The 25,387-nt window shown below is 40.5% G+C and overlaps 1 protein-coding gene and 1 pseudogene across 1 annotated transcript in view; one reads left to right on the top strand and one right to left on the bottom strand.

Annotated features, from left to right (window-relative positions):
* LOC102139727 (uncharacterized) overlaps nucleotides 1-25,387 on the top strand; it is a 48,742-nt gene that overhangs the window by 6,936 nt on the left and 16,419 nt on the right. Inside the window, 2 exon segments of the mRNA XM_074026578.1 lie at nucleotides 17,465-17,591; nucleotides 18,399-18,497. Of these exon segments, the coding sequence (XP_073882679.1) occupies nucleotides 17,465-17,591; nucleotides 18,399-18,497 (226 nt within the window).
* LOC102124561 (cyclin-Y-like protein 1 pseudogene) lies at nucleotides 10,430-11,733 on the bottom strand (annotated as a pseudogene).

Here is a 25,387-nt window from a genome sequence, read left to right as displayed (position 1 = left end):
ACATACAGGCTATTAGAGCTTGAATATCTGTTTTAAATTAAGGCTGACTTTTAAGCATAGTGCTCTTTTAAATTTCTTATTACCAGACTTTAGTCAGGTCAAGCGGCCAATATCTCTGGCTTTTGAACTTTACCAAAAGCAGCCTCACAGGTATTCTGAGAAAGGAAAACTTAACACGGTTCCTAGAGGGGAAGAGAATCAAAAAATGATTAAAGGTCACCGAAGTATCAAACAAGAAAGTACTAATTCCCTAAGCTGGAAATTGAACCCTGAACCTGGGCCACCATTGTGATGGTGGAGACCAAGAGAAAGTACTGTCACATGGTTACAAGGTCAGTCTTCCAAGGACATGACTGACCAGCTTACTGGGCCATCTTGAACCTTTGAGGTCCTAGGCCAGCATTCTATCCTGAGGTACCCCCTCTTAATTACAGAACAATACAGAAAGACATTTATAGCACAAAGTACAACAGATTTGTTATGTCTTAAGACTAGTATCACAAATGCATTTTCCAATTAAAACTTTACAGAGGAGATAAACAGTGATTTTTGCCATTCATTCAATGAGTTTGCATATATATAGAGAGGCCAAAATTCTGTTTGGTAAGAAATTTGTACCCTTCTGCCAGCATGCCAAGCTTCTGGGTTCCTTTTCCCTGAGTGGTCCTAGTGACATGGCTGGCTGCCCCACAGCACTGGGGGCCAAGCCGCAACACAGAGGAAAATTATCTTCTTTCATTTTGGCCAGAGCAAAATATGTTTTTGATATTGATTGCCTCTCTACTTGGCAATCAATATCAAACTGACAAGCCTCAAACTTGCCCCTAGTTGGGCCCTATTATCATTAATTCAACCTCCAATCAGGAGTTTCAACTTGTGGCCTCTGGGCAAGACGGTCACCCTGAGTAATGGAAAAGATAATAAAGGGAAAGGAGAGAAAAAAGCATTGCCTGTGGCGGGGTAGGGAAGGCAAAGAGCTCAGGGAGGCCGGAGAAAGACCCACCAACTGCAGCGACAATGAAAAGCTCAGGTGGCTGCTTGTCGGTAGGAAAAGGATCTTTCCAGCAGTCCCGTCAGCTCTCAAATTCTCCCTTTTGGAGAGGAAAAAGCTCCCCATGTTCCGTGGTCCTGGAGATGCCTCATTCTGTCACTCATATCTACCAGCAAAGAGTGCAAGACAGCTTAATCAAGAAAGAATAGCAATTAACATCCCATAGTACCAAACCAGTTCTTAGCTGAGAGGGACTTTACTGAGAGGGATGTCTAACCTTCTAAATCTTAACAAGGACTATAACCTTCCTAAGCTGGGCCTCGAATCCAAGTTCAGTCAATCATCCTTGCCTTTTATTAAGAGGAGCCTTTAACCCACTCTGCTTTAGGAGAGACTATAATTACCCTAAGTTGGGCCCCTAACCCAATCCCATGCTTTACCTAGGTATATGCACCCTACTCACTCAGTGTCAGCCGTTAGTGGGCACAGATGGTTTTCCTTTGGGTCAGAGGTCTCTTCAATATAGTCCCTTTGTGGTTGCCAGAAAAATGTTACTGGAAAGAAGTCCTGACCCATACCCCAAGAGAGGGTTCCTGGATCTTAAGAAAGAATTCAGGGTGAGTCTATAGAGTAAAGTGAAAGCAAATTTATTTATTTATTTATTTTTTGAGACGGAGTTTCGCTCTTGTTGCCTAGGCCGGAGTGCAATGGCGCAATCTCGGCTCACTGCAACCTCTGCCTCCCGAGTTCAAGTGATTCTCCTGCCTCAGCCTCCCTAGCAGCTGGGATTACAGGCATGGGCCACCACGCCCAGCTAATTTTGTATTTTTAGTAGAGACCGGGTTTCTCCATGTTGGTCAGGCTGGTCTCAAACTCCCGACCTTAGGTGATCCACCTGTCTCGGCCTCCCAAAGTGCTGGGATTACAGGCGTGAGCCACTGCACCCGGCCTGTAAATTTATTAAGAAAGTGAAGAAATAAGAGAATGGCTTTCTCCATAGGCTGGTTGCCCATTTTTATGGTTATTTCTTAGTTTTATGGTAAGCAAGGGGTGGAATATTTATGCCTCTCCTGTTTAGACCATTATGTTGTAACTTCCTGATGTTGCCATGGCGTTTGTAAACTGTTGTGGCACTGGTGGGAGTGTAGCGGTGAGGATGACCAGAGGACACTCTCGTCAACATCTTGGTTTTGGTGACTTTTATCCCACTTCTTTACTGCAAACTGTTTTATCAGCTAGCTGTTTGTGACCTATATCTTGTGCTGACCTCATATCTCATCTTGTGACTTAGAATGCCTAACCATCTGGGAATGCAGCCCAGTGGGTCGCAGCCATATTTTACTCAGCCCCTATTCAAAATCGAGTTGCTCTAGTTCAATATATCATTGACAGAGTCTGTATCTGGCTATGTGATAAAAAAGAAAAGAGAGCACCATGTAATATATAATGGAAGAGTGTTTCTTTCCATAAGCTGTTCCTGGAGAACACAAAGGATGAAAAATTTTATTAATCACAGCTATTTACCAGGGTTATCGATATGTTTCATCTTTCCCCACCTCTTCTTTTTGTTCCATACATTTCTTCTGTTTGATTTTTCCTGAGTTGTATCTTTTATAATCGGTAAACATAACTCCAGTGTTTTGCTGAGTTCTGTGAGTAGCTCCATCAAATTATTGAACTTGAGGAAGGTCGCAGGAGTCCTCAGTTTTTAAACAGTAGCTCAGAAGTGTAGATGGGCCTATGGGGTTTGTGACTGGCAACTGCAATGAGGGCAATGTTATGAGACTAAGCCCTGAATCAGGGTCTTTGCTGACTCTGCATGGTGTCAGAATTCAAATGTTAGACATTGAATTGGTGCTAGAGAATTGCTTGGTGTTCAGCAAACTCTACAGATTTGGTGCTAGTAGAAAGATATCACGGAGACCTGGCCTGGAATGGAACTCTTGGTGTCTTGCAATGGGAGGCTCTGTTCTCTGTGTAAAGGAAGACAGAGCCTTTCATTGTCGTGTGATTCCAGGTCTCCTCCTAGGGTAAGAGAGGATGAAAACTTAGAGGAAAGGGACTCTGATGACAGACCCCCTTTTCCCACAGCTGTCACCAAAGGATTCTGACCCACTCACAGACATACCCACTAGACATTGACATGTCCACATCCCTCCCAGGACTAGTCATCACCCTTGGGAATTTCACCACAGCATTGTGGATCCTAGTATTTCTTGCCTAAAACCCACAAAAGTGTCTACAAGTCTCCTGGCATATCCCAACCCCCAGACAGTGAATCTGCAGCAGCAACCTGTTTTCACCACCTACCTAGGTGGAGACCACTTGTTCATAATCTCATTTGCCTGCATGGACCCAGAAGTAAATCAGAGTACAGCCCCACCTGGGCCACTATCTGCAGAACAAACAATCCAGTTACATTGCATTCTTCCCCACCCATGGGTTTTCTTTTTCTACATGTGTATGTGTGCAGGGTTGTTTATGGGTAAAATTGTGTCATGGGGGTTTGGTGTAGGTGATTTTGTCACTGAGGTACTAAGCATAGCAGCAAAGAGTTATTTTTTTCTGATCCTCTTTGTCTTTTCATCCTCCATTCTCAACTAGGCCCCTGTGACTGTTTCTCCTTTGTGTCCATGTGTTCTTGTTATTTAGCTTTTACTTATAAATGATAACATGGATTTGGTTTTGTGTTTCTGCATTAGTTTTCTAAGGCTAATGGTCTCCAGCGCCATCCCTGTTGCTGCAGAGATCTTAATCTTGGTGTTGTTTTATGGCCACATAATCTTCCATGATGTTTGTGTACCATATTTTGTTTTTATTCTTTATTTTTTTTGAAGACAGTGTCTCACTGTGTCACATAGGCTGAAGTGCAGTGGTACAGTTGTGGCTCACTTCAGCCTCAACCTCCAAGGCTCAAGGGGTCCTCCTACCTCAGCCCATTAAGTAACTGGGACTACAGGCACACACTACCACGTCTGACTAATTTTTTTCATATTTTGTAGAGATGAGGTTTTGCCATGCTGCCCAGGCTCGTCTTGAACTCTTGAGCTAAGGTAATCCACCTGCCTCAGCCTCCCAAAGTGCTGGGATTATAAGAATGAGCTTTGTTGTCTGACCATACCATATTTTTTCCAATCTAGGCTACCATTGATAGGCATTGAGGTTTATTCCATGTCTTTGTTATTGTGAACAGTACTGAAATGAACATGCATGTGCATGTGACTTTATAGTAGAATAATTTATATTTCTTTGAATATACACCCAATTAAGAGGTTGCTGGGTCCAATGGTAATTCTGTTTTTAGTTCTGTGAGGAATCGCCACACTGCTTTTCACAATGGTTGAACTAATTTACACTCCCACCAGCAGTGTATAAGCATTCCCTTTTGTCTGCAACCTTGCCAGTATCTGTTAGTGACTATTTTTTTCTTTTGAGACAGAGTCTCACTCTGTGACCCAGGCTGGAGTTCAGTGGCATGATCTTGACTCACTGCAACCTCTGCCTCATGGGTTCAAGCAATTCTCATGCCTCAGCCTCTTGAGCAGCTGGAACTACAGACATGCACCACCACGCCCTGCTAATTCTTGTATTTTCAGTAGAGATGAAGTTTTCCTATATTGGCCAGGCTGGTCTGGAACTCCTGACCTCAAGTGATCCACCTGCCTTGGACTCCCAAAGTGCTAGAATTACAGGCATGTGACACCACACCCAGCTAATTTTTGTATTTTTAGTAGAGGCAGGGTTTCACCACTTTGGCCAGGCTGGTATCGACCTTCTTACCTCAAGTGATTCACCTGCCTCAGCCTCCCAAAATGCTGGGATTACAGATGTGAGCGACTGCTCCCAGCTTATTCCAGCACCATTTATTAAATAGGAAATTCTTCCCACATTCCTCTTGTCAGCTTTGTCAAAGATCAGATAGTTGGAGGTGTGTGGCATTATTTCTGGGCTCTCTATTCTGTTGCATTTTTGTATGCATCTCTTTTTGTATCAGTATTATGCTGCTTTGATTACTGTAGCCCTTTAATGTAGTTTGAAGAGGGGTAATGTAATGCTTCCAGCTTTGTTCTTTTTGCTTAAAATTGCCTTGGCTATTCAGGCTCATTTTAGTTCCATATAAATTTTAAAATAGTTAATTTTTAGTTCTGTTTATAATGTTTTTGGTAGTTTGTTAGGAATAGCATTAAGTCAGTAAATTTCTTTGGGTAGTTTTGACATTTTAATGATATTAGTCTTTTCTATCCATGAGCATAAAATGGTTTTTCATTTGTTTGTGTCATCTCTCCTTTCTTTAAGCAGTGGTTGGTCATCTTGTCATAGAGATCTTTCACATTCCTAGTTAGCTGTATTCCTAGATATTTATGTGTGTGTATGTGGCAATTGTGAATGGCATTATGTTTTTTATTTGACTTTTGGCTTGGATGTTGATGTACAGGGATGCTACTGATTTAGTATCCTGAAACTTTGCTGAAGTTGCTTCTCAGTTTAGAGAGGTTTTCTGCTGAGACTGCACCAATTCTATGTCGAATAGGAGTTTTGAGGGAAGGCATCCTTGTCTTGTGCCAGTTTTCAAGGAGGAATGCTTCCCACTTGTGTCCATTTAGTATGTTGGCTGTAAGTTTGTCAAAGATGACTCATTATTTTGAAGTATGTGCCTTCAGTGCCTAGCTTGTTGAGGGTTTTAAACATGAAGGATAGTAAATTATATTGAAAACTTTCTAGAATCTATTGAAATAATCCTGTGGTTTTTGTCTTTTGTTTTGGTTTATGTGATGAGTAACATTTTTTTACTCTTTTTAAAAATTTCTTCTAAAAAAGCAGGGGGATACACGTGCAGAATATGCAGGTTTGTTACATAGGTATATGTGCCATGGTGGTTTGGTGCGCCTATTCACCCATCCTCTAAATTCTGTCTCCTCACCATTCACCCCTCAACAGGTCCTCGTGGGTGTAGTTTCACTCTTGTGTCCATGTGTTCTTATTTTTCAGCTCCCACTTATGAATGAGAGCATGCAATGTTTGGTTTTCTGTTCCTGTGTTAGTTTGCTGAGGATGCTGGCTTTTAGCTTCATTCATGTTCCTGCAGAGGACATGATCTCATTCCTTTTGATGGCTGCATAGTATTCCATGGCATATATGTACCACATTTTCTTTATCCACTGTATCATTGATGGGCATTTGGGTTGGTTCCATGTCTTTGTTATTGTAACTAGTGCTGCGGTAAACATGCGCGTGCATGTGTCTTTATAGTAGAATGGTTTATATTCCTTTGGGTATATACCCAGTAATGGGATTGCTGGATCAAATGGTATTTCTGGTCTAGATCCTTGAGGAATGACCATACTGTCTTCCACAATGGTTAATTTGCCTTCCCACCAACAGTGTAAAAGTGTTCTATTTCTCCACAGCCTCACCAGCATCTGCTTCTCGACTTTTTATTATTTACCATTCTGACTGGTGTGAGATGTATCTCATTGTGGTTTTGATTTGCATTTCCCTGATGATCAGTGATGTTGAGATTTTTTTTTTCTTTCTTTCTTTCTTTCTTTTTTTTTTTTTTTTTTGAGTTGGAGTTTCGCTCTTATTGCCCAGGCTGGAGTGCAATAGTGTGATCTTGGCTCACTGCAACCTCCACCTCCTGGGTTCAAGTGAATCTCCTGCCTCAGCCTCCCGAGTAGCTGGGATTACAGGCATGCGCCACCACGCCTGGCTAATTTTGTATTTTTAGTAGAGACAGGTTTCTCCATGTTGGCCAAACTGGTCTCGAACTCCTGACCTCAGGTGATCCAGCCGCCTCAGCTTACCAAAGTGCTGAGATTACGGGCATTAGCCACCATGCCCAGCTGAGTGTTTTTTCATATATTTGTTGGCCAGATAAACATCTTCTTTTGAGAAGTGTCTTTTCATGTTTTGCCCACTTTGTGATGGGGTTATTTTTTCTTTTAAATTTGTGTAAGTTCTTTTCTGGATATTAGACTTTGTCAGATGGGTAGATTGCAAAAAATTTCTCCTGTTCTCTCGGTTGCCTATTCACTCTGATGATAGTTTCTTTTGCTGTGCAGAAGCTCTTTAGTTTAATTAGATCCCGTTTGTCAAATTTTGGCTTTTGTTGCAATTGCTTTTGGTGTTTTTCTCATGAAGTCTTTCCTGTGCTTTTGTCCTGAATGGTATTGCCTAGGTTTTCATTTAGGGTTTTTATGGTTAAACATTTAAGTGTTTAACCCATCTTCAGTTAATTTTTGTGTAAGTTAACTTTTGTATAATTTTGTAAGGAAGGGGTCCAGTTTCAGTTTTCTGCATATGGCTAGCCAGTTTCCCCAGCACCATTTACTTAATAGAAGATCCTTTCCCCATTGCTTTTGTCAGGTTTGTCAAAGGTCAGATGGTTGTAAATGTGTGGTGTTAATTTCTGAGGTCTCTGTTCTGTTCCATTGGTTTTTAACATGAAGGGATGCTGAATTTTATCAAAGGTTTTTTTCTATTGTGATAATTATGTTTGGTTTTTTAAAATTAAAAGTTTATTAGCTTTTAATATAAGAATGAGAAATAAAAACCACATAAATTGTAACATTCTTTTTAAAATAAAATGGCTATTAATACTTGAATCTCCGGCCGGGCGCGGTGGCTCAAGCCTGTAATCCCAGCACTTTGGGAGGCTGAGACGGGCGGATCACGAGGTCAGGAGTTCGAGACCATCCTGGCTAACACGGTGAAACCCCGTCTCTACTAAAAATACAAAAAACTAGCCGGGCGAGGTGGCGGGCGCCTGTAGTCCCGGCTACTCGGGAGGCTGAGGCAGGAGAATGGCATAAAAACCCGGGAGGCAGAGCTTGCAGTGAGCTGAGATCCGGCCACTGCACTCCAGCCTGGGCGACACAGCAAGACTCCATCTCAAAAAAAAAAAAAAAAAAAAATACTTGAATCTCCAAGCTCTGAACTCCATAAACAATGTTTTATTTTTTTTTTTGAGGTGGTAGATTGTAATATTTTTATATCATTATTTAACATGTATTTATGTATTTATATGTCCTTTAAAAATGATGGAAATTGCAGCACAATATGATGTGAAGCATTGCTATAGTGGAGGAAGTATTCCTGGCCCAGAAATGCTTTGTTTATGAGCAAGGTTCCTAGGATTAGATTTGAGAAAGTAGGAGAAATAGATTTCACATAGTTGAGAACACTAATCTCCTTTTAGTTTTTCAAATTTAGATGACATTATCAGTCTCCTAAAATTATTTTTTCCTTTCCTTTTAAAGCCTGAAATAAGTGTTCCTAAGGGTTAGGTGAGTTATTTCTTAAATAGCAGGATTTAATGGGACACCTACAGCTTGGTAGCATGTAGGATGATAAAACAGCTGTTCATATCACCTTCTATCATTAGGGTCCAATTATTTTTATTACATGTTAATTAACACTGCTCTTCAAAATCTTCCTTTACATTAAAGAAACTTCGATGATCAATGCATATAGAGCACAGCTCTACAAGTAACTCCTTTTAAAAAGAGAAGGGCATTTTATGGAGATACAAGATATTCCAAATGTTTAATGTAATTGTAAGCTTTGATACTTGTAGAAGTATAAATGCTACAAACTTTCACAAAACCTTGCCTGAATGTTTTTCTTTTCCTTCTTTTGAAAGGGGATCTGGATGTCACCCAGGCTGGAGTGCAGTGGCATGATCACGGCCCACTGCAGCCTTGACCCCTGAGGCCCAAGTGATCCTCCCACCTCAGTCTCCTGAGTAGCTGGGACTACAGACACATGCCACCATATCCAACTAATTATTTTTATTTCTTCTTCTTATTATTATTTTACAGACAGGGTTTCACTGTGTTGAGTAGACTGGTCTTGAACTGCTGCGCTCAAGTAATCCTCCCACCTCAGCCTCCCAAAGTACTGAGATAATAGGCATGAATCACTATGCCCAGCGCATTTCTTTTGCATTTAATTTTGCATTTTTCTAAGAGATGGGATCCCGATATGTTGTCCAGGTTGAAGTGCAGTAGCTATTTCTATAGACACCATCACGGTACACTGCAGCCTCCAATACCTGACCCCAAGCAATCCTCCAGCCCCAGCCCCCAAGTAGCTGGAACCTCAGGCATGCACCACCACACCCAGGTTCATTTTGAGAATTTTGAGTATAAAGCTTTTAATTTTTTGCTTCAGTCAATGTCTGCCATCTTCAGGAGTGACTGAAACAAAAAATCAAATGCCTAACATTCAGGAGACAAATGCCAGGTGCACCTGTAGTCTCAGCCACTCGTGTGGCCAAGGCTAGAAGATGGCCCAAAGCCAGGAAGTTCTAGGCTGCAGTGCACCATGACTGCACCCGTGAACAGCCACTGCACTCCAGCCTGGACGACATAGCAAGACTCCCATCTCCTAAAGAAAAAAAACAAAACTCTCAAATGATGTTTTTCAAAGGTTTATAGCATTTATACTCATGCTGCAGTGCCTTGGAGGGCCCAAACTATATTAAAGCTTAAAAGTGCTATACTTTTTCTTCACTGTCACTGAACCACCATGTTGGTTGGCATTATGAAAATATATTTTAATACATTTATTTAACAAGATAAAAATTATCAGAAAATGAGAAGCACCATTTATAGTTCACAAGAAATGCAACATGGACTCCAATAGAATTAGATATTAATAACCAATACTTCCTCTGTTTATGACCTCAAACATGCTAAAATGCTAAAGTAATGCTTGCAAAGAATATGAATGACAAATGTTATCCATCAGCTTTTTGGTATAAAATGATTGCCAATGACTAGCAGCTTCAAGGGTAACAGTAGGGAGGAAGAACCCTTGAGTCCCTAATGATGCTGCAGTCAGCTCCTAAGTGGCTTTAGTTAGAGTCCCTTGTTTTAATGGTAATACTGCATTGATTCTAAAGGCATAGGCAGCAAAATGCGCAGGGGGAGAAAAACTGGAAGAAACATAAAAGTTATATGGTTAGTGTCTTTAAAGTCTAAAAATTTAAACTATTGTTTTAAAAAACCTAACATAGTTCACAGCTATCGGCCCACACCATAAGTAAATATCTGTGTGTGGGATGGGAGCCTTCATTTTGGAGTGGTTTTTGTAACTCTGTTTACATTAAAAATGACAGAAGAGTGTTTTGTTGCATTGACAAGGTCCCATTCTTTTCTATGGAGTATGATCCTTGTTGTCCATGAGTCTCTTGAATTTGAGCTCTTTCCTTTTGATGAAAACACTAATTTTGCTGGGTTTTGAGCAGGAAAGGTGATATTTGTCCAATGTTTGTAGATGGACAAATATCATCTACAAATGATAGATGAAGGTCGCATGACATTATAACCCCTCATTTCTCCCTTTAAGAGAGGATGGCTTGCCGGGCGCGGTGGCTCAAGCCTGTAATCCCAGCACTTTGGAAGGCCGAGACGGGCGGATCACGAGGTCAGGAGATCGAGACCATCCTGGCTAACACAGTGAAACCCCGTCTCTACTAAAAATACAAAAAAAACTAGCCGGGCGAGGTGGCGGCGCCTGTAGTCCCAGCTACTTGGGAGGCTGAGGCAGGAGAATGGCCTGAACCCGGGAGGCGGAGGTTGCAGTGAGCTGAGATACGGCCACTGCATTCCAGCCTGGGCTACAGAGCGAGACTCCGTCTCAAAAAAAAAAAAAAAAAAAAAAAGAGGATGGCTTTAGAGTGCTGAATACCAATGAAGTTATCAGTGCTGAAAGACCTTCGTGTACCTGCTCCACACCAGTCTTTGTCTTCACATAATCTAGAAATAGCCTCTAGGTTCTGTGCTCTTTCTTTGCTAAGAGGAGAAAATAGAAAATTCAGGTTGTTGTCATCTGCGTAGGAGAGAAGGTCAAAGTAGTGTTTTGCACAAACCTAGCAGGAGCATTAATATTAAACTGAAGAAGCTCCGAAAAATGCCTTTCCATTTCATTCATGTCCTCAACTGTCATGTCCTTGAGGATCTGGCAGTAGTCCACAGTCCATACAGCCTGATCATCCGAAACCTTGGAGGCAAGAAGAATGGCTCCCAGAACAATCCTTTTCCAGTTAGTGGGACAAATGTTGATTTCAGCATAAGTTAAAAACTTTTTTCAGTAAACCAAAGTTACTGTTGTACATTCAGCTGTTAGCTGCGCAGCACTAAAAAGAGTACGAACAAATCTGTAAATAAACTTGTGCTCAGGATCATGCTTAAAGTATTCCTGTGGAACTTTTTCTCGTGTAAGTGGATGTGATCTCTCATCAGAAATATCCAGGGATCTATTTGCATCTCTGTTCTTTATGTGGTAATATATTTCTGAGGTCACACATTTTACTGTGGTTCTAAGATTAGGCTGGTTGACTGTTCTGTCATCTAGAAATATTGTTGAGCATGAGCTATACTTTTTAATAAGCTGTCCTGGAGATACATGATTTAAGTGGTTTCTTTTCCTCTTTTCTCGCACATCGGTTTGAGATTTGCTCAGGAAAATTGTGCTTGCCCTTGGATGGTCAGAAGGGTTTGACTCCAAGGCTAAATCTTCGGGCATCTCGCGGTTGCTGACGTGCTGCAGGTGGTGGCCCTGGCCCGCTCCTAAATCCAACTTGGCAAGCTCCACAGCAGCCGGAGCTACCGCCACCGCATCCCCTACCCGGATGCCGCCTCATAGACGTTGGATGCGCAGTACACCTCAGACCCTGCGCACTTACCCAGCTTGAGGCTGGTACTGGGGGACACGCAATAGGTCAGCGTGTTTCCCATGGGGCGCCTTCGCTTCTCTCCGCTGCCTCCGGCGCCTTCGCTAGCCGCCCTACTCCAAGGCCCTGCGCAGCACCCCGTCCCCCAACAATGGCGCTGTAGGGGCTGCACCGCGCAAGCAGATGCCTCCTTTCTTCAGTTCGCCCACCCACCCCGCGACCCGCCCCGGGCAGGCCTTGGGCCTCCTCGCACCCTAGCGCCGTTGCCGCGGCCTCCCCAAGCTGACTCCTCTCCAGATAATTATGTGTTTTTGTCTTTTGTTCTCTTTATGTGATGGATTACATTTATTGATTTGCATATGTTGAACCAGCCTTGCTTCCCAGGGATGAAGCCAACTTGATAGTGGTGGATACGTTTTTTGATGTGCTGCTGGATTCGGTTCTCCAGTATTTTTTTTGAAGTTTTTCACATCAGTGCTCCTCAGGGATATTGGCCTGAAGTTTTGTTTTTTTTTTTTTGTTTGTTTGTTTGTTTGTTTTGGTGTCTCTTAACAGTTTTGGTATCACAATGATGCTGTTTTTATATAATGAGTTGAAAAATAAGTCCCTTTTTCTCAATATTTTGAAATAATATTAGAAGTGGTACCAGCTCTTCTTTGTACATCTGGTAGAATTCATCTGCAAATTTGTCTGGTTCTTTTTTATTTGTGGTTGGCCATTTAAAACCAATTCAATTTTGGCACTTGTTATTGGTCTGTTGAGAGATTCAACTTCTTATTTGTTCAATCTTTGAAAGATGTATTTTCGCTCCAAGCTTATAGTCCTCAAGCTTGACCCAGATGAACTCTCTACTTATGTTCATGTTGCCTCAGTTTTTTCTTTTAGTTAGACATATTATTTAGAATGTGCCAGAGCAGCCTCTATAGGGTAGCTGTCCTTTGATTTACTCTGTTTGCTGTAACACCCAAGGATGCAGAGCCAAGTTGATCCCACCTAGAATCTGCACATAAGGTCTGGCGTCTGCCTGGGATTTACAAGACAGGGCCAGAAGACTTTGAATTGAGAATGTACTGAAAACCAACAGAAGGCATTTTCTATATTGCAAGATGTCAGCGTAGAAATCTTAAAGCTCCCATTTGAGAGTGTGGCTCTTTAAGCTTTTCAGATCTTGTTCAGTGACCTGCTACAGTTATGTGAGAGACTCCAGGTGTAAATAGAATCTGATGACAGAATCTGTAAGTGTAAACAAGCATCTTAGTGAGAGATCAAGGCCACAAAGTATCCAGAGCCATGACCACAACTATACCTACCTGTAAAATATGATACTGGCGTAGAGTATTGTTGTTGCTCTTACCCAAAACCTAGCAAATCAGGATAGGTGATCCAGGTTCTAGAGCTCCACCAAGGCAGTTCCATCTTCTATTTAGAATCAGCATGAATTTCTCTCAGCCTGGCTTATCATCGGGCCATCAGCCCAGGGTCACTAAGAACCTTCTCACAATCACCTAGATGTCTTTGAGACATTTGAGGATGTCCAGGGCAGAATTGTGTCAGGCTGACAAGAGGGGTTGATTCTGCTTGTGTCTCAGTGTAAGAGAAATGGGTCATTCTGTGTTTTTTTTCTCCCCTCATATAAGAGATAACTTTGGTTTGTACCCAGATGAGAGTTTCTCCAGTTTCCTGTTACTTTGGTGAAAGACAAAGAGGAGGTCTGGTGACTCAAAAGATAAACTAATTGCTTCCATTTTGTAAGGTCATTAAAAAAATAGATGAAGCAGTCATGGTCCCTACCATCCGGAAACTTTTGGTCTAGACTAGCAACTGGATACATGGTTGAATTAAACAACATATGGTTGGTACGGTGAATGGATGTGTGCAGAGCAAAATAAAACTTTGGCCTCTTCAGCCGGGCACTGTGGCTCATGCCTATAATCCCAGCACTTTAGGAGGCTGAGGCGGGTGGATCACCTGAGGTCGCGAGTTCGAGATCAGCCTGAACAACATGGAGAAACCCCATCTCCGCTAAAAAAAATTAGCTAGGCATGGTGATACATGCCTGTAATTCCAGCTACTCGGGAGACTGAGGAGGAGAATCGCTTGAACCCAGGAGGCAGAAGTTGCAGTGAGCCAAGATCGTGCCATTGCACTCCAGCCTAGGCAACAAGAACGAAACTCCATCTCAAAAAACAAAAAACTTGGGCCACTTCTTTTTACATTGTTGTGTCTTCTGAGGTTATCACCTGAAGGGATATTTATGGACTGAAGAGGTGTTATTATTTGTGTATCTTTTACTTTATTGAGAATACATATTTATCTTCTAATAAAATTATTCCAGAAAACTTTAAAAAAGTCATTTAAATTGCTTGATAGTATAGTTATAAAATTGACAGAGCAGTGGCAAAAATAGATAAAAGTTACATAAAGTCTGGGATTTAAGTTTTTCTTAGGTAAGCTTAGGAAAAACAGAACTGGAAATACCCCAGTGGCATAGAGAACAGAATTCTACGTAGGGTCCTTTCCCTGCCCCATTTCTGTTCAGTTTCACCCTTTTTGAAGGCCTTCTTTAGGTCTGGCCCACTCTGGAGTCTTGCCTTTCAGAACTGTTTTATAAAGGTCAGAGTTTTGGCCAGTAAATCCTTCTGCCTTTCTATAGCGGGTGCTAACAATTTCCTGCAACCCAAAAGCAGATAAATAAGAAAAATAAACTATACATTTTAACATCTTATTTCTTAAAATTTTGTATTCAAACCGGTGCTTACAGAAACATTCCATTTAGCAACGTGTTTTCTATTCCTGCAGTTCCAGTAGTTGCTCCACAAATCACAGACAAGTAAATATAAATAGAAAAAAATTTCTTAAACTCTTTCTATGCCCCACTCCTCTGTCTATATTTAGCTTTATTCTCTACATTTTTTAAAAAAATCAACGACAGAGAAACAAGAGGAAGAAGTAAGAATGCTGGGCCCTTTATCTAAATCCTGAGACTTATTGAACACTTAGTATCAACTTCCAATGTGTTATGCCCAGCACAGTGCTCTGTATTATACTCTTGAGCACATAGTACCTGCTTAATAATTATTGCATTACTACATATGTACATGTTGTTTTCCAAATGCAGACTTATTCCAACATTGCTGCCTTCTGTTTCCTCTGTAAACTTTAAAGAGCCAGCAAATAATATAAAACTTCAAGATGAAGTGTAGTTGTCTTCATTTGTACCAGAAGTATTTGTGTTGTGACAAGAGTGCTGAGTGTAAGGGACTCTGTGCTGTGCCTGCTTCTCTAACTAATGCTAATGATGAGCCCAGGGGGGGCAACATCAGCATTGACAGGGGACTTGTTTGGAACACCCATCCATGGACCCTTTCCAAACCTGCAGAATCACATTAGGTAGAGTGGGACCAACATTACCAAGTGATTTTTAAGTTCATTAAAGCTTGAGAGGCAATGCTTAGCTTAGTGGTTATCAGCCCAGGCTTCTCATTAGTATCACATAGCCAATTGGCAGAAACCTCTTGTTTCCTCCCCACAGCTCCTGTTTATTGTTGTGGATGGAAGCATCCATGTTGTTTTAATGAAGGGCCTCATGTGACTCTAAGGTGAGGCCAGAATCAAGTATGAGGGCTTCAAGATACATTCATGAGAGTTAAGTGCCACCTTTGCACTAAAGGGTGGTTACAGGACCTGTTCTGTTTGGGTTTGGTAGGGACAGGACAGTGTGGCCCATATTTTCATTACTGTAGCAGAAATTGCTGGTGTTTGTGGCAGGGGAGGGCACCTGAGGACAGGAAAGGAGAAACATATTTTTACATCCGTGGAGCAGCACGTTGTTCTTGAATCTCTTCTGTTATAAAGGAGAGAAATGGGTGAACTTTTTGGTCTTGGTCCTTCTGTCTGTGGGTCTGATGCTAGCAGGTAAGAAGATGGTGCTGACGTGTTTAAGGCAGTTTTCTCAAGATGCAAGTGTTAACTTGTTTAGAGAATTTCATCTGAAAAGGATTCCAAGAGAAAGAGGAGAAAGAGGAATTTTTTTTTTTTTTCCAGCTAAGCATGTCTCAGATCAAGAGATTTGTCCATTCTTCTGGAGTCTCACGCATTTAGTATTTGCAAACCTTTACTTCTCTACTTGTGTTTTTCCTTACTAATGAGTTTAACTACTTTTTAAAATTCTAATGGTAGTCAAAGGTCTATGCAGAATATTTCTTTCCTATGTACTAGAGCCTTCTCTACATTCTCAATATCATAGCTTCTTATATGCCATGCAGAATTCCTGCCATGAATTTATGATCTGCACTATTAAAAATGTTCCCATTATGGCTGTTGAACATGGAAGGATGTGGATACTCAAGATTCCTATTGGGAAAAGCTGGGGTTTACATGGAGGATATGTAATGTTGAGGTTCCATCTGTGTTCTCCATTAGCTCTATGCAGAATAGGATTAAGAAAATACTTATTTAAATATGTGGCATTTATTACCCAGAAAGTTCAGGAAAAAAAACTGAGAGATACCTGCTCTGTAGGGTGCTAAAGAAAAACTACTTAAAATCATTATTGGAGCCGGGCGCGGTGGCTCATGCCTGTAATCCCAGCACTTTGGGAGGCCGAGGCGGGCGGGGCGGATCACAAGGTCAGGAGATCGAGACCATCCTGGCTAACGCAGCGAAACCCCATCTCTACTAAAAATACAAAAAATCAGCCGGGTGTTGTGGCAGGTGCCTGTAGTCCCAGCTACTCGGGAGGCTGAGACAGGAGAATGGTGTGAACCCGGGAGGCGGAGCTTGCAGTGAGCCGAGATCGTGCCACTGCACTCCAGCTTAGGGGACAGAGCGAGACTCTGTCTCAAAAAAAATAATAAATAAATAAATAAATAAATAAATAAAATCATTATTGAGAATTACAGAACATTGGAGATACCTGTATCTTGAACTTTGCATAAAACTGATATTTCTGTATGATTGAATTCAGACTATAATTTACTTTTTGAGGGGCCATATCTAGGCGATGATGCTGTGTTCTTCTATGTGCATCAGCACACCATAAAAGTTTGTCCTAATGTGGTTAATATTAATAATTTACTTGGTTAAAAACCGCTCTGATATTTCTTTCACTACAGAGTTAACTATTTTTCTTGTCATTATTAGGTATCTTTATGCAGACAATGTGCATAAGCCATCACATTTAATGGGGCAGGTGCCCTTTTTTCTTAGGTTTTCTTTGCATATAGCTGTCTTTGGAAAATGAAGTCTCTTTGCTTACAGGCCAGAAAAATGAGGCAAAACACAGGCTCTTCCAGCTACTGGATGTTTCACAGAATTTTCTTTTGGGACTAAAAACATTGGCATTACTAGTGAGCTCATTAGAAATTCAGAAACTCAGACTTCATTCCAGATCTTCTGAAAAAAAGTCTGTTTATTGTACACATTAAAATTCAAGAGGTGCCTTCTAACTGAACATCTCTTTTTTGTCTGAAAAATATACACAGCTCATTCTTTATGATGTAAATATTGCACTAAAAAATGTATATGTTTGTGTTTATGCTCTTAATTTTATACTTTATTATCTAAAAAGTATCATATATACACTGGTGTTGTGGATCTTATGCCATTCTCTTCTCTCAGAGTTAGAGGATATTTTAGAGAATATTTCTGGGTTAAAAATTACTGCAAATTTTCAGTTATTTCTATTAATCAGAACCAATTCTCTTTACTCTGTTGTTTCATTATAATTAAAATGATAACTTCTGCTCATGGCCATTTGGTAAATATATGTGTGTCTGTGTGCTTATGTTTTTCAGGGGCCATTGACATTTAGGGATGTGGCCATAGAATTCTCTCTGGAGGAGTGGCAATGCCTGGACACTGCTCAGCAGGGTTTGTATAGGAAAGTGATGTTAGAGAACTACAGAAACCTGGTCTTCTTGGGTAAGAATACCTTTAATACACAATTTCTAATATACCCTAAAGATTTCCTTTCTCTTTTTTTGTGGAATGATTTTTGGTAATTTATGCTTTGCATAAATGAGTTTCTGATCCGTTTTTTCAAGAAAATCTTGAGACTTTGTCTGTGTGGAAAAGAATGTCTTCAAGATGTTTCATCTTGACCTGAACTTCCCACGTTCCAAAGCTGATCTGTATCCTTCACTCTAGATCAGTGGTAATTCCAGAAATTTAGTGGCATAAAATATTGTTGCCCATGATTTTAGGCCGGACATGGTGGCTCACTCCTGTAATCTCAGCACTTTGGGAGGCTGAGGCAGGTGGGTCACGAGGCCAAGGAGTTTGAGACCAGCCTGGCCAACAAAGTGAAAATACAAAAATTAGCCGGGCATGGTGGCACGTGCCTGTAGTCCCAACTACTCAGGAAGCTGAGGCAGGAGAGTCGCTTGAACCCAGGAGAACAGGGGTTGTAGTGAGCCAAGATCATGCCACTGCACTCCAGCCTTGGCAACAGAGCGAGACTCCATCTCAAAAATAAATAAATGTGTATGTATATTTGCCCATATTTTAAAATCTATTCGTCACCACCAATTTTTTGATTCATGAGTACTGGATAGTGAAATTAAGGACCTACAAGTTTTAAATATTTTCTAAATATTTAGAAATTTCTCTCATTAATTAGTATTTTGGGATTATTCTAGAATATTCTATCACCTCCTCTTTACTAAGCATACGACTAGGATGCTAATTGGAGAATATGAGAAAGATTCATGTTATTTATTTCTGATAAAGCAGGTATTGCTGTCACTAAGCCAGACCTGATCACCTGTCTGGAGCAACAAAAGGAGCCCTGGAATATAAAGAGACATGAGATGGTAGCCAAACCCTCAGGTAGGTGAGAGTGAACACAACAGATGACACAGATGAGAGGTCCAAAGGTCAAAGAGAAAACCGATCATTAAAATGTGATTTGGGAAGCTGTGTTCCAAAGGAAATAGTTTCTGGGACACCTGAGTGTTTTTGTTTTTTGGGTTTTTAAAATTTTTTATTTACTTTATTTTTTATTTTTATTTTTATTCTTTTTGCTGTCATGTAGGGGCATCTTCTGTCTTATGCTTTTTAAATTCTTTAAATATTCTACTTTCCTTTTGGTGATCTTCCTTCAAGTTTACAGTGAAAGCCAGAGTCCTTTTAATGGTGTATAAAAGACTGTACAATCTGCCTGCTTTTCCATTATTTTGGGGTACACACAGATATCTGCATGATTTTGGGAAACTCTATGTTAAACTATTTTTTAGTTCTCTTTTTTCATCCTGTCTGAAATGTGTGAAAGTAGTGATTTCTGTTCCATTGATTTGTTTGTTAATCTTTCTGCACATTCCGTCCTGTTTTTACTACTATATTCTTGAAATACAGTTAGAAATTATAAAGTATAATACCCCTCTGCTTTGTTCTTTTGCCTCAAGATTGCTTTGGCTTTTCGAAGCTTATTGCAGTTTCTTGTAAATTTTAGAATTGTATTTTTTATTACTGTGAAAAAAATGTCACTGGAATTTTAATAGGAAGTTTATATAGACTAGATAATATGACACTTTAACAATATTTATTCTTTCAATCCATGGACATGAAGTATTTTAAAATTTGTGTCTTCAATAATTTATTTCATTGGTATCTTACATCTTTTTTGTTTTGTTTTGTTTTTTGAGAAGGAGTCTCGCTTTTGCCAGGTTGGAGTGCAGTGGCGTGATCTTGACTCACTGCAACTTCCGCCTCCTGGGTTCAAGCAATCTTCCTGCCTCAGACTCCTGCATAGCTGGGACTACAGGCGCATGCCACCACACCCAGCTAATTTTTTGTATTTTTGGTAGAGACAGGGTTTCACCATGTTGGTCAGATTGTATGGATCTCTTGACCTCGTGATCTGCCTGCCTCGGCCTCCCAAAGTGTTGGGATTACAGGCGTGAGCCACTGTGCCGGTCTATCTTATATCTTTTAATGTAAAGATTTTTTTTACCTTCTTGGTTAAATTTGCTCTCAGAAATTTATTATTTTAATGCTATTGTAAATAAGATTGTTTTCTTAATTGTATCAGATGGTTTAAATTTATGGAACAATAATTTATACTTGTAGGTTAATTTTATATTTTGCTAATGTACCGAGTGTATTTATTGCTTTAGACAAATTTCAATGTAGTGTTTATTTTTTATATATATAAGATCATATGATGCACAACTAGTAACTTTTACTTACTTATCTTCATTTTCAGTGGCTTTTTAAAAATGTTTTTGACTCATCATTCTGCCACTTACTTCCAGTCCTACGTTAAAATAGAAGCATTGACAGCACAATACAGTTTTGCATTGGTGTCTGTGAATTTGATAGAGCAGACACCTCTTCACCTTTTTGTTTGTTTGTTTTTGTGTGTTTTTTTTTTTTTGAGACGGCGTTTGGCTACTGTTGCCCAGGCAGGAGTGCAGTGGCGCGATCTCTGGCTGACTGCAACCTCCGCCTCCGGGATTCAAGCAATTCTCTGTCTCAAAAAAAAAAAAAAAAAGAAGAAGAAAAAGAAAAATTAATGGTTTCAAAAACACGTAACATAAAATTTACCATCTTAAATCTTTTTTTTTTTTTTTTTTTTTTTTTTGAGACAGAGTCTCGCTCTGTCGCCCAGGCTGGAGTGCAATAGCGTGATCTCGGCTCACTGCATCCTCCAACTTCTGGGTTCAAGCAGTTCTCCTGCCTCAGCCTCCTGGGTAGCTGGGATTATAGGTGCCCGCCACCACGCCTGGGTAATTTTTTCGATTGTTAGTAGAGACAGGGTTTCACCATGTTCGCCAGGCTAGTCTTGAATTCCTGGCCTCAAGTGATCCCTCCGCCTCAGCCTTTCAAAGTGCTGGGATTACAGGCATGAACCACTGCACCCAGCCTACCAAAAATTTCTTTAAGTGTACGTTTCAGGGCCAGACCTGGTGGTGGCTCACAACTGTAATCCCAGGATTTCGGGAGGTCAAGAAAGGAGGATCACTTGAGCCCAAAAGTTTGTGACCAGCCAGATCAACACGGGGAGATTCCTTCTCCACAAAATTATTTTAAAAATTGCCAGGCATGGTGGTGTGCACCTGTGGTTTCAGCTGCTTGGGAAATTGAGAGAAGAGAATTACTTGAGCCTGGAAGTTTGAGGCTGAAGGTAGTTGTGCCACTGCACTCCAGCTTGGGTGACAGAGTGAGACTGTCTCATAAACAAAAGAAAGTTTTACAGGCCAGGCGTGGTGGCTCATGCCTGTAATCCCAGCACTTTGGGAGGCTGAGGCCGGCAGACTACCGGAGGTCAGGAGTTCAAGACCAGCCTGACCAGCATAGTGAAACCCCATCTCTACTAAAAATACAAAAATTAGCAGGGCCTTGTGACAGGTGCCTGTAATCCCAGCTACTCGAGAGGCTGAGGCAGGAGAATTGCTTGAACCCGGGAGCCAGAGGTTGCAGTAGCCAAGATTGCCCCATTGCCCTTCAGCCTGGGCAACAAGAGTGAAATATCATCTCAAAAATAATAATAATAATTACATTTTAACCATGTTAAGTAGATTCACATTGGTATGCCAAAGACTTATAGAAATTTTACATCTTATGAAACTAAAAATACCCAATAAGTAACAACAACCCATTTTGCCCTCTACCTAGCCCTTGACAAGCACCCTTCCACTTTCTGTTTTTATGAGTGTGACTATTTAAGATATCTCATGTAAGTGGAATAATACAGTGTCCATCATTTTGTTTCTGGCTTATTTCAGGTGACGTAATATTCTCAAAATTTATCTTAAAATGTGACAAGATTTTCTTCTTTAAGTCTGAATAATATTCCATTTTATGTATATGTTACATTTTTGATGTGTTCATAAATCAAGAGACACCCGGGTTGCCTCAGCTTTTTGACTTTTGTGAGTACTGGTACAATAATCATAGATGTTCAAATATGTCTTCTAGGTCTTTTGTTGCATATTTTGAATATAGATTCATTAATGGAGTTGCTGTATTTGATAATAATTCCATTTTTAATTATTTGAGAAACATAACATTTTAAAATGATGTCTACATCTTTGTTTTCTACCAGCATCAACAGAGGTTTCATTTTCATTGCATCATCAACAGATTGGGCGTCTTTAAATAATTTATAGTGGCCATTGTAATGGATGTGAGGTGATTTCGTTTTTCATTTTTATTTTTATGCGTTTCTCTACAAATTATTAATTTGTAATTTGGTCAGGCTGGTCTTGAACTTGTAACCTCAGGTGATCCACCCACCTCGGCCTCCAAAGTGCTGGGATTACAGGTGTGAACCACTGCGCCTGGCCTGAATATTAACTCTTATCACATGTGACTTGCAAACATTTTCACCCATTTCTTATGAGGCATTTTCACATAATTGAATGTTTTTTTTTCTAATGTGGAGAAATTTTGAAGTAGAGTGTAGTTAAATTTTTCTGTTTTTTTGTTATTGTTCATGCATTTAATGTTGTAGCTAAAAAAATGATGCCAAGACCCATGTCATGACTTTTTTCTATTTTGTTCTAAGAGATTTGTTTTCTTTTATGTAAGTATTTTATTGAAAACTTTTTTTATATACGGTTCAAGGAAATGATCCAACTTTATCAATGTTGATATTTAGCTCTTAACATTATTTTTTGAAAAAATTATCTTTTCTCTATTGTATGTTCATGGCAGCTTTGTGGAAGTTCATCTAATCATATACTCAAGGGTTCATTTCTGAACTCTATTCTGCTCTTTCATCTGTTTATCTGTCTTTGTATTAGTACCATACTGTTATTGTTAGTGTAGCTTTTAATGTTTTAAAATCAGGAAGTATAATGCCTCTGTTCTTTTCATGGGTGTTTGGTTAGTTATAGTTCACAAATATTTTAAAGAATATTTCTGTAATAACTGTGCTATTGAGATTTTTATAGAGATTGTACTGAATTTGTTCACCTCTGTAGGTTATATTGGTATCTCAACAAAATTAAAATGTTTGACCCTTAGCAGGAATATGTTGAAGAATGTATTTTAATTTAATTTTATTTTATTTATTAGAGACAGAGTCTTCCTATGTTGCCTAGGATAGTTTCTAACTCATGGGCTCAAGCAGTTCTCTTGCCTCAGCCTCCCAAAATGGTAGTATTACAGGTGTGAGCCATTGCACTCAGCTCATCTGTTTTATATTTAGATATTGTTGGATTTGCCAATTTTACTTTTGCTTTTAATTCCTAGTTTTATTCCGTTCTGGTCAGTTACCATGCAGTGCATGATTTTAGTCTTCTTAAATTTGTTTGTTGTCGTTTTCAGACAGGATCATACTCTGTCACCCAGGCTGGAGTAGAGTGTCATAATTTTGGCTCACTGTAACCTCAGCCTCCTTGACTCAAGTGATCTTTACACCTCAGCCTCCTGATTAGCTGAGACTATGGGCATGCACTACCATGCCTGGCCAATTTTTTGATTATTTGTAGGGACGGGGTCTCACTATGTTACTGACACTTGTCTTATACTTGTGGTCCCAAGGGATCCTCTCACTTCCGTCTTCCAAATTGTTGAAATTATACATATCAGCCACTACACCCAGCTGGTATTCTTTAATAAGACTTGTTGTGTGTTCTAACAGAATACATCAGGTATAAATAAGAATATTGTTTATTATTTTGCTTTTAACTGAAAAGTTTTGTACATGTGTGTTAAGCCTAGTTTGTCTGTGGTATGGTTTGGATGTCCATGTTCTGCAAACCTCATGCTGCAATGTAATCCTCCATGTTGGATGTGGAGCTAGGTAGGGAGGTTTTTTAGTCATGGGGGCAAATTTCTCATAAATGCCTTGGCACCAGCCTTTTGATAATCAGAAAGTTTACACTTCATTAATTCAAATGAGAGCAGTTCATTAAAAGAAGCTGGCTTTTTTTATTTTTTCGAGATGGAGTTTCACTCTGTAGTCTAGGCTGGAGTGCAATGGAACCATCATGGCTCACTGCAACCTCCACCTCCCTGGTTCAAGGGATTCCCTTGCCTCAGCCTCCCAAATAGCTGGGATTACAGGCACCCACCACCATGCCCAGCTAATTTTTGTAGTTTTTTAGTAGAGATGGGATTTCACCATGTTGGTCAGGCTGGTCTCGAACTCCTGACCTCATTGACCTCCCAAAGTGCTTGGATTACAGGTGTGAGTCTCTGTGCCTGGCCTGAACCTGGCTTTTTCACCTCACACTTGCTCTTTTTCTTACCACATCCAGTTTCCATTCTTTGCATATGGCTAGTCAGTTCTCCCAGAACCATTTATTAAATAGGGAGTTCTTTCCTTATGGCTTGTTTTTGTCAGATTTTTCAAAGATCAGGTGGTTGTAGATATACAGTCTTATTTCGGAGTTCTTTATTCTGTTTCATAGGTCTATGTGTCTGTTTTTATGCCAGTGCCAGGCTGTTTTGGTAACTACAACCTTGTAGCATAGTTTGAAGTTGGATAGCATGATGAATCCAGCTTTGTTCTTTTTGCTTAAGATTGTTTTGGCTATATGGGGCCTTTTTGGGTTCCATATTAATTTTAAAATAGTTTTCTCATTCTCCATCAATTATTATTATTATTATTATTTGACAGAGTGTCACTCTGACGCCCAGGCTGGAGTGCAGTGGCGCAATCTCGGCTCATTGCAACCTCCACCTCCTGGGTTCAAGCAGTTCTCCTGACTCAGTTTCCTGAGTAGCTGGGATCACAGTCATGCACCACCACACCCAGCTAATTTTTGTATTTTTAGTAGAGATGGGGTTTCACCATGCTGGCCAGGCTGGTCTTGAACTCCTAACCTCAACTGATCTGCCCACCTCAGCCTCTCAAAGTGCTGGGATTACAGGTGAGAGCCACCATGCCCGGCCTGCATCAATGTTTATCAGGGATATAGGTTTTAAGTTTTTTTTGTTGTTGTTGTTGTTTTTATATCTCTGCCAAGTTGGGTATCAGAATGATGCTGATCTTATAAAATGAGTTAGGGAGGAGTTCCTCCTTTTCTTTCATTTAAAATGGTTTCAGAAGAGATGGTACCAGCTCTTCTTTGTACCTCTGGTAGAATCCAGCTGTAAATCCATCTGGTCCTGGGCTTTTTTTGGTTGGTAGCCTATTTATTACTATCTCAATTTCAGAACTTGTTGTTGGTCTATTCAGTGATTCAACTTCTTTCTGGTTCAGTCTTGGGAGGGTGTATGTGTCCAGTAATTTATCCATTTCTTCTAGATTTTCCAGTTTATATACATAGAGGTGTTGATAGTATTTTCTGATGACTGTATTTCTTTTTTCTTCTTCTTCTTTTTTTTTTTTTTTTTTTTTTTTTTTGAGGCGGAGTCTCGCTCTGTCGCCCAGGCTGGAGTGCAGTGACGCGATCTCGGCTCACTGCAAGCTCCGCCTCCCGGGTTCCCGCCATTCTCCTGCCTCAGCCTCCCGAGTAGCTGGGACTACAGGCGCCGCCACCACGCCCGGCTAATTTTTTTGTGTTTTTAGTGGAGACGGGGTTTCACCATGTTAGCCAGGATGGTCTCGATCTCCTGACCTCGTGATCCGCCCGTCTCGGCCTCCCAAAGTGCTGGGATTACAGGCTTGAGCCACCGCGCCCGGCCTTTTTTTTTTTTTTTTGAGATGAAGTCTTGCTCTTGTCCCCCAACCTGGAGTATGATGGTGCGATCTCGGCTCACTGCAACCTCCGCCTCCTGGGTTCAAGTGTTTCTCCTGCCTCGGCCCCCTGAGTAGCTGGGATTAT

This window comes from Macaca fascicularis, chromosome 19 (assembly GCF_037993035.2).
Source record: "Macaca fascicularis isolate 582-1 chromosome 19, T2T-MFA8v1.1".
NCBI lineage: Eukaryota > Metazoa > Chordata > Mammalia > Primates > Cercopithecidae > Macaca > Macaca fascicularis.
Note: the sequence above shows the minus strand (reverse complement) of the source record. Positions and strands in the feature narration are given on the sequence as shown.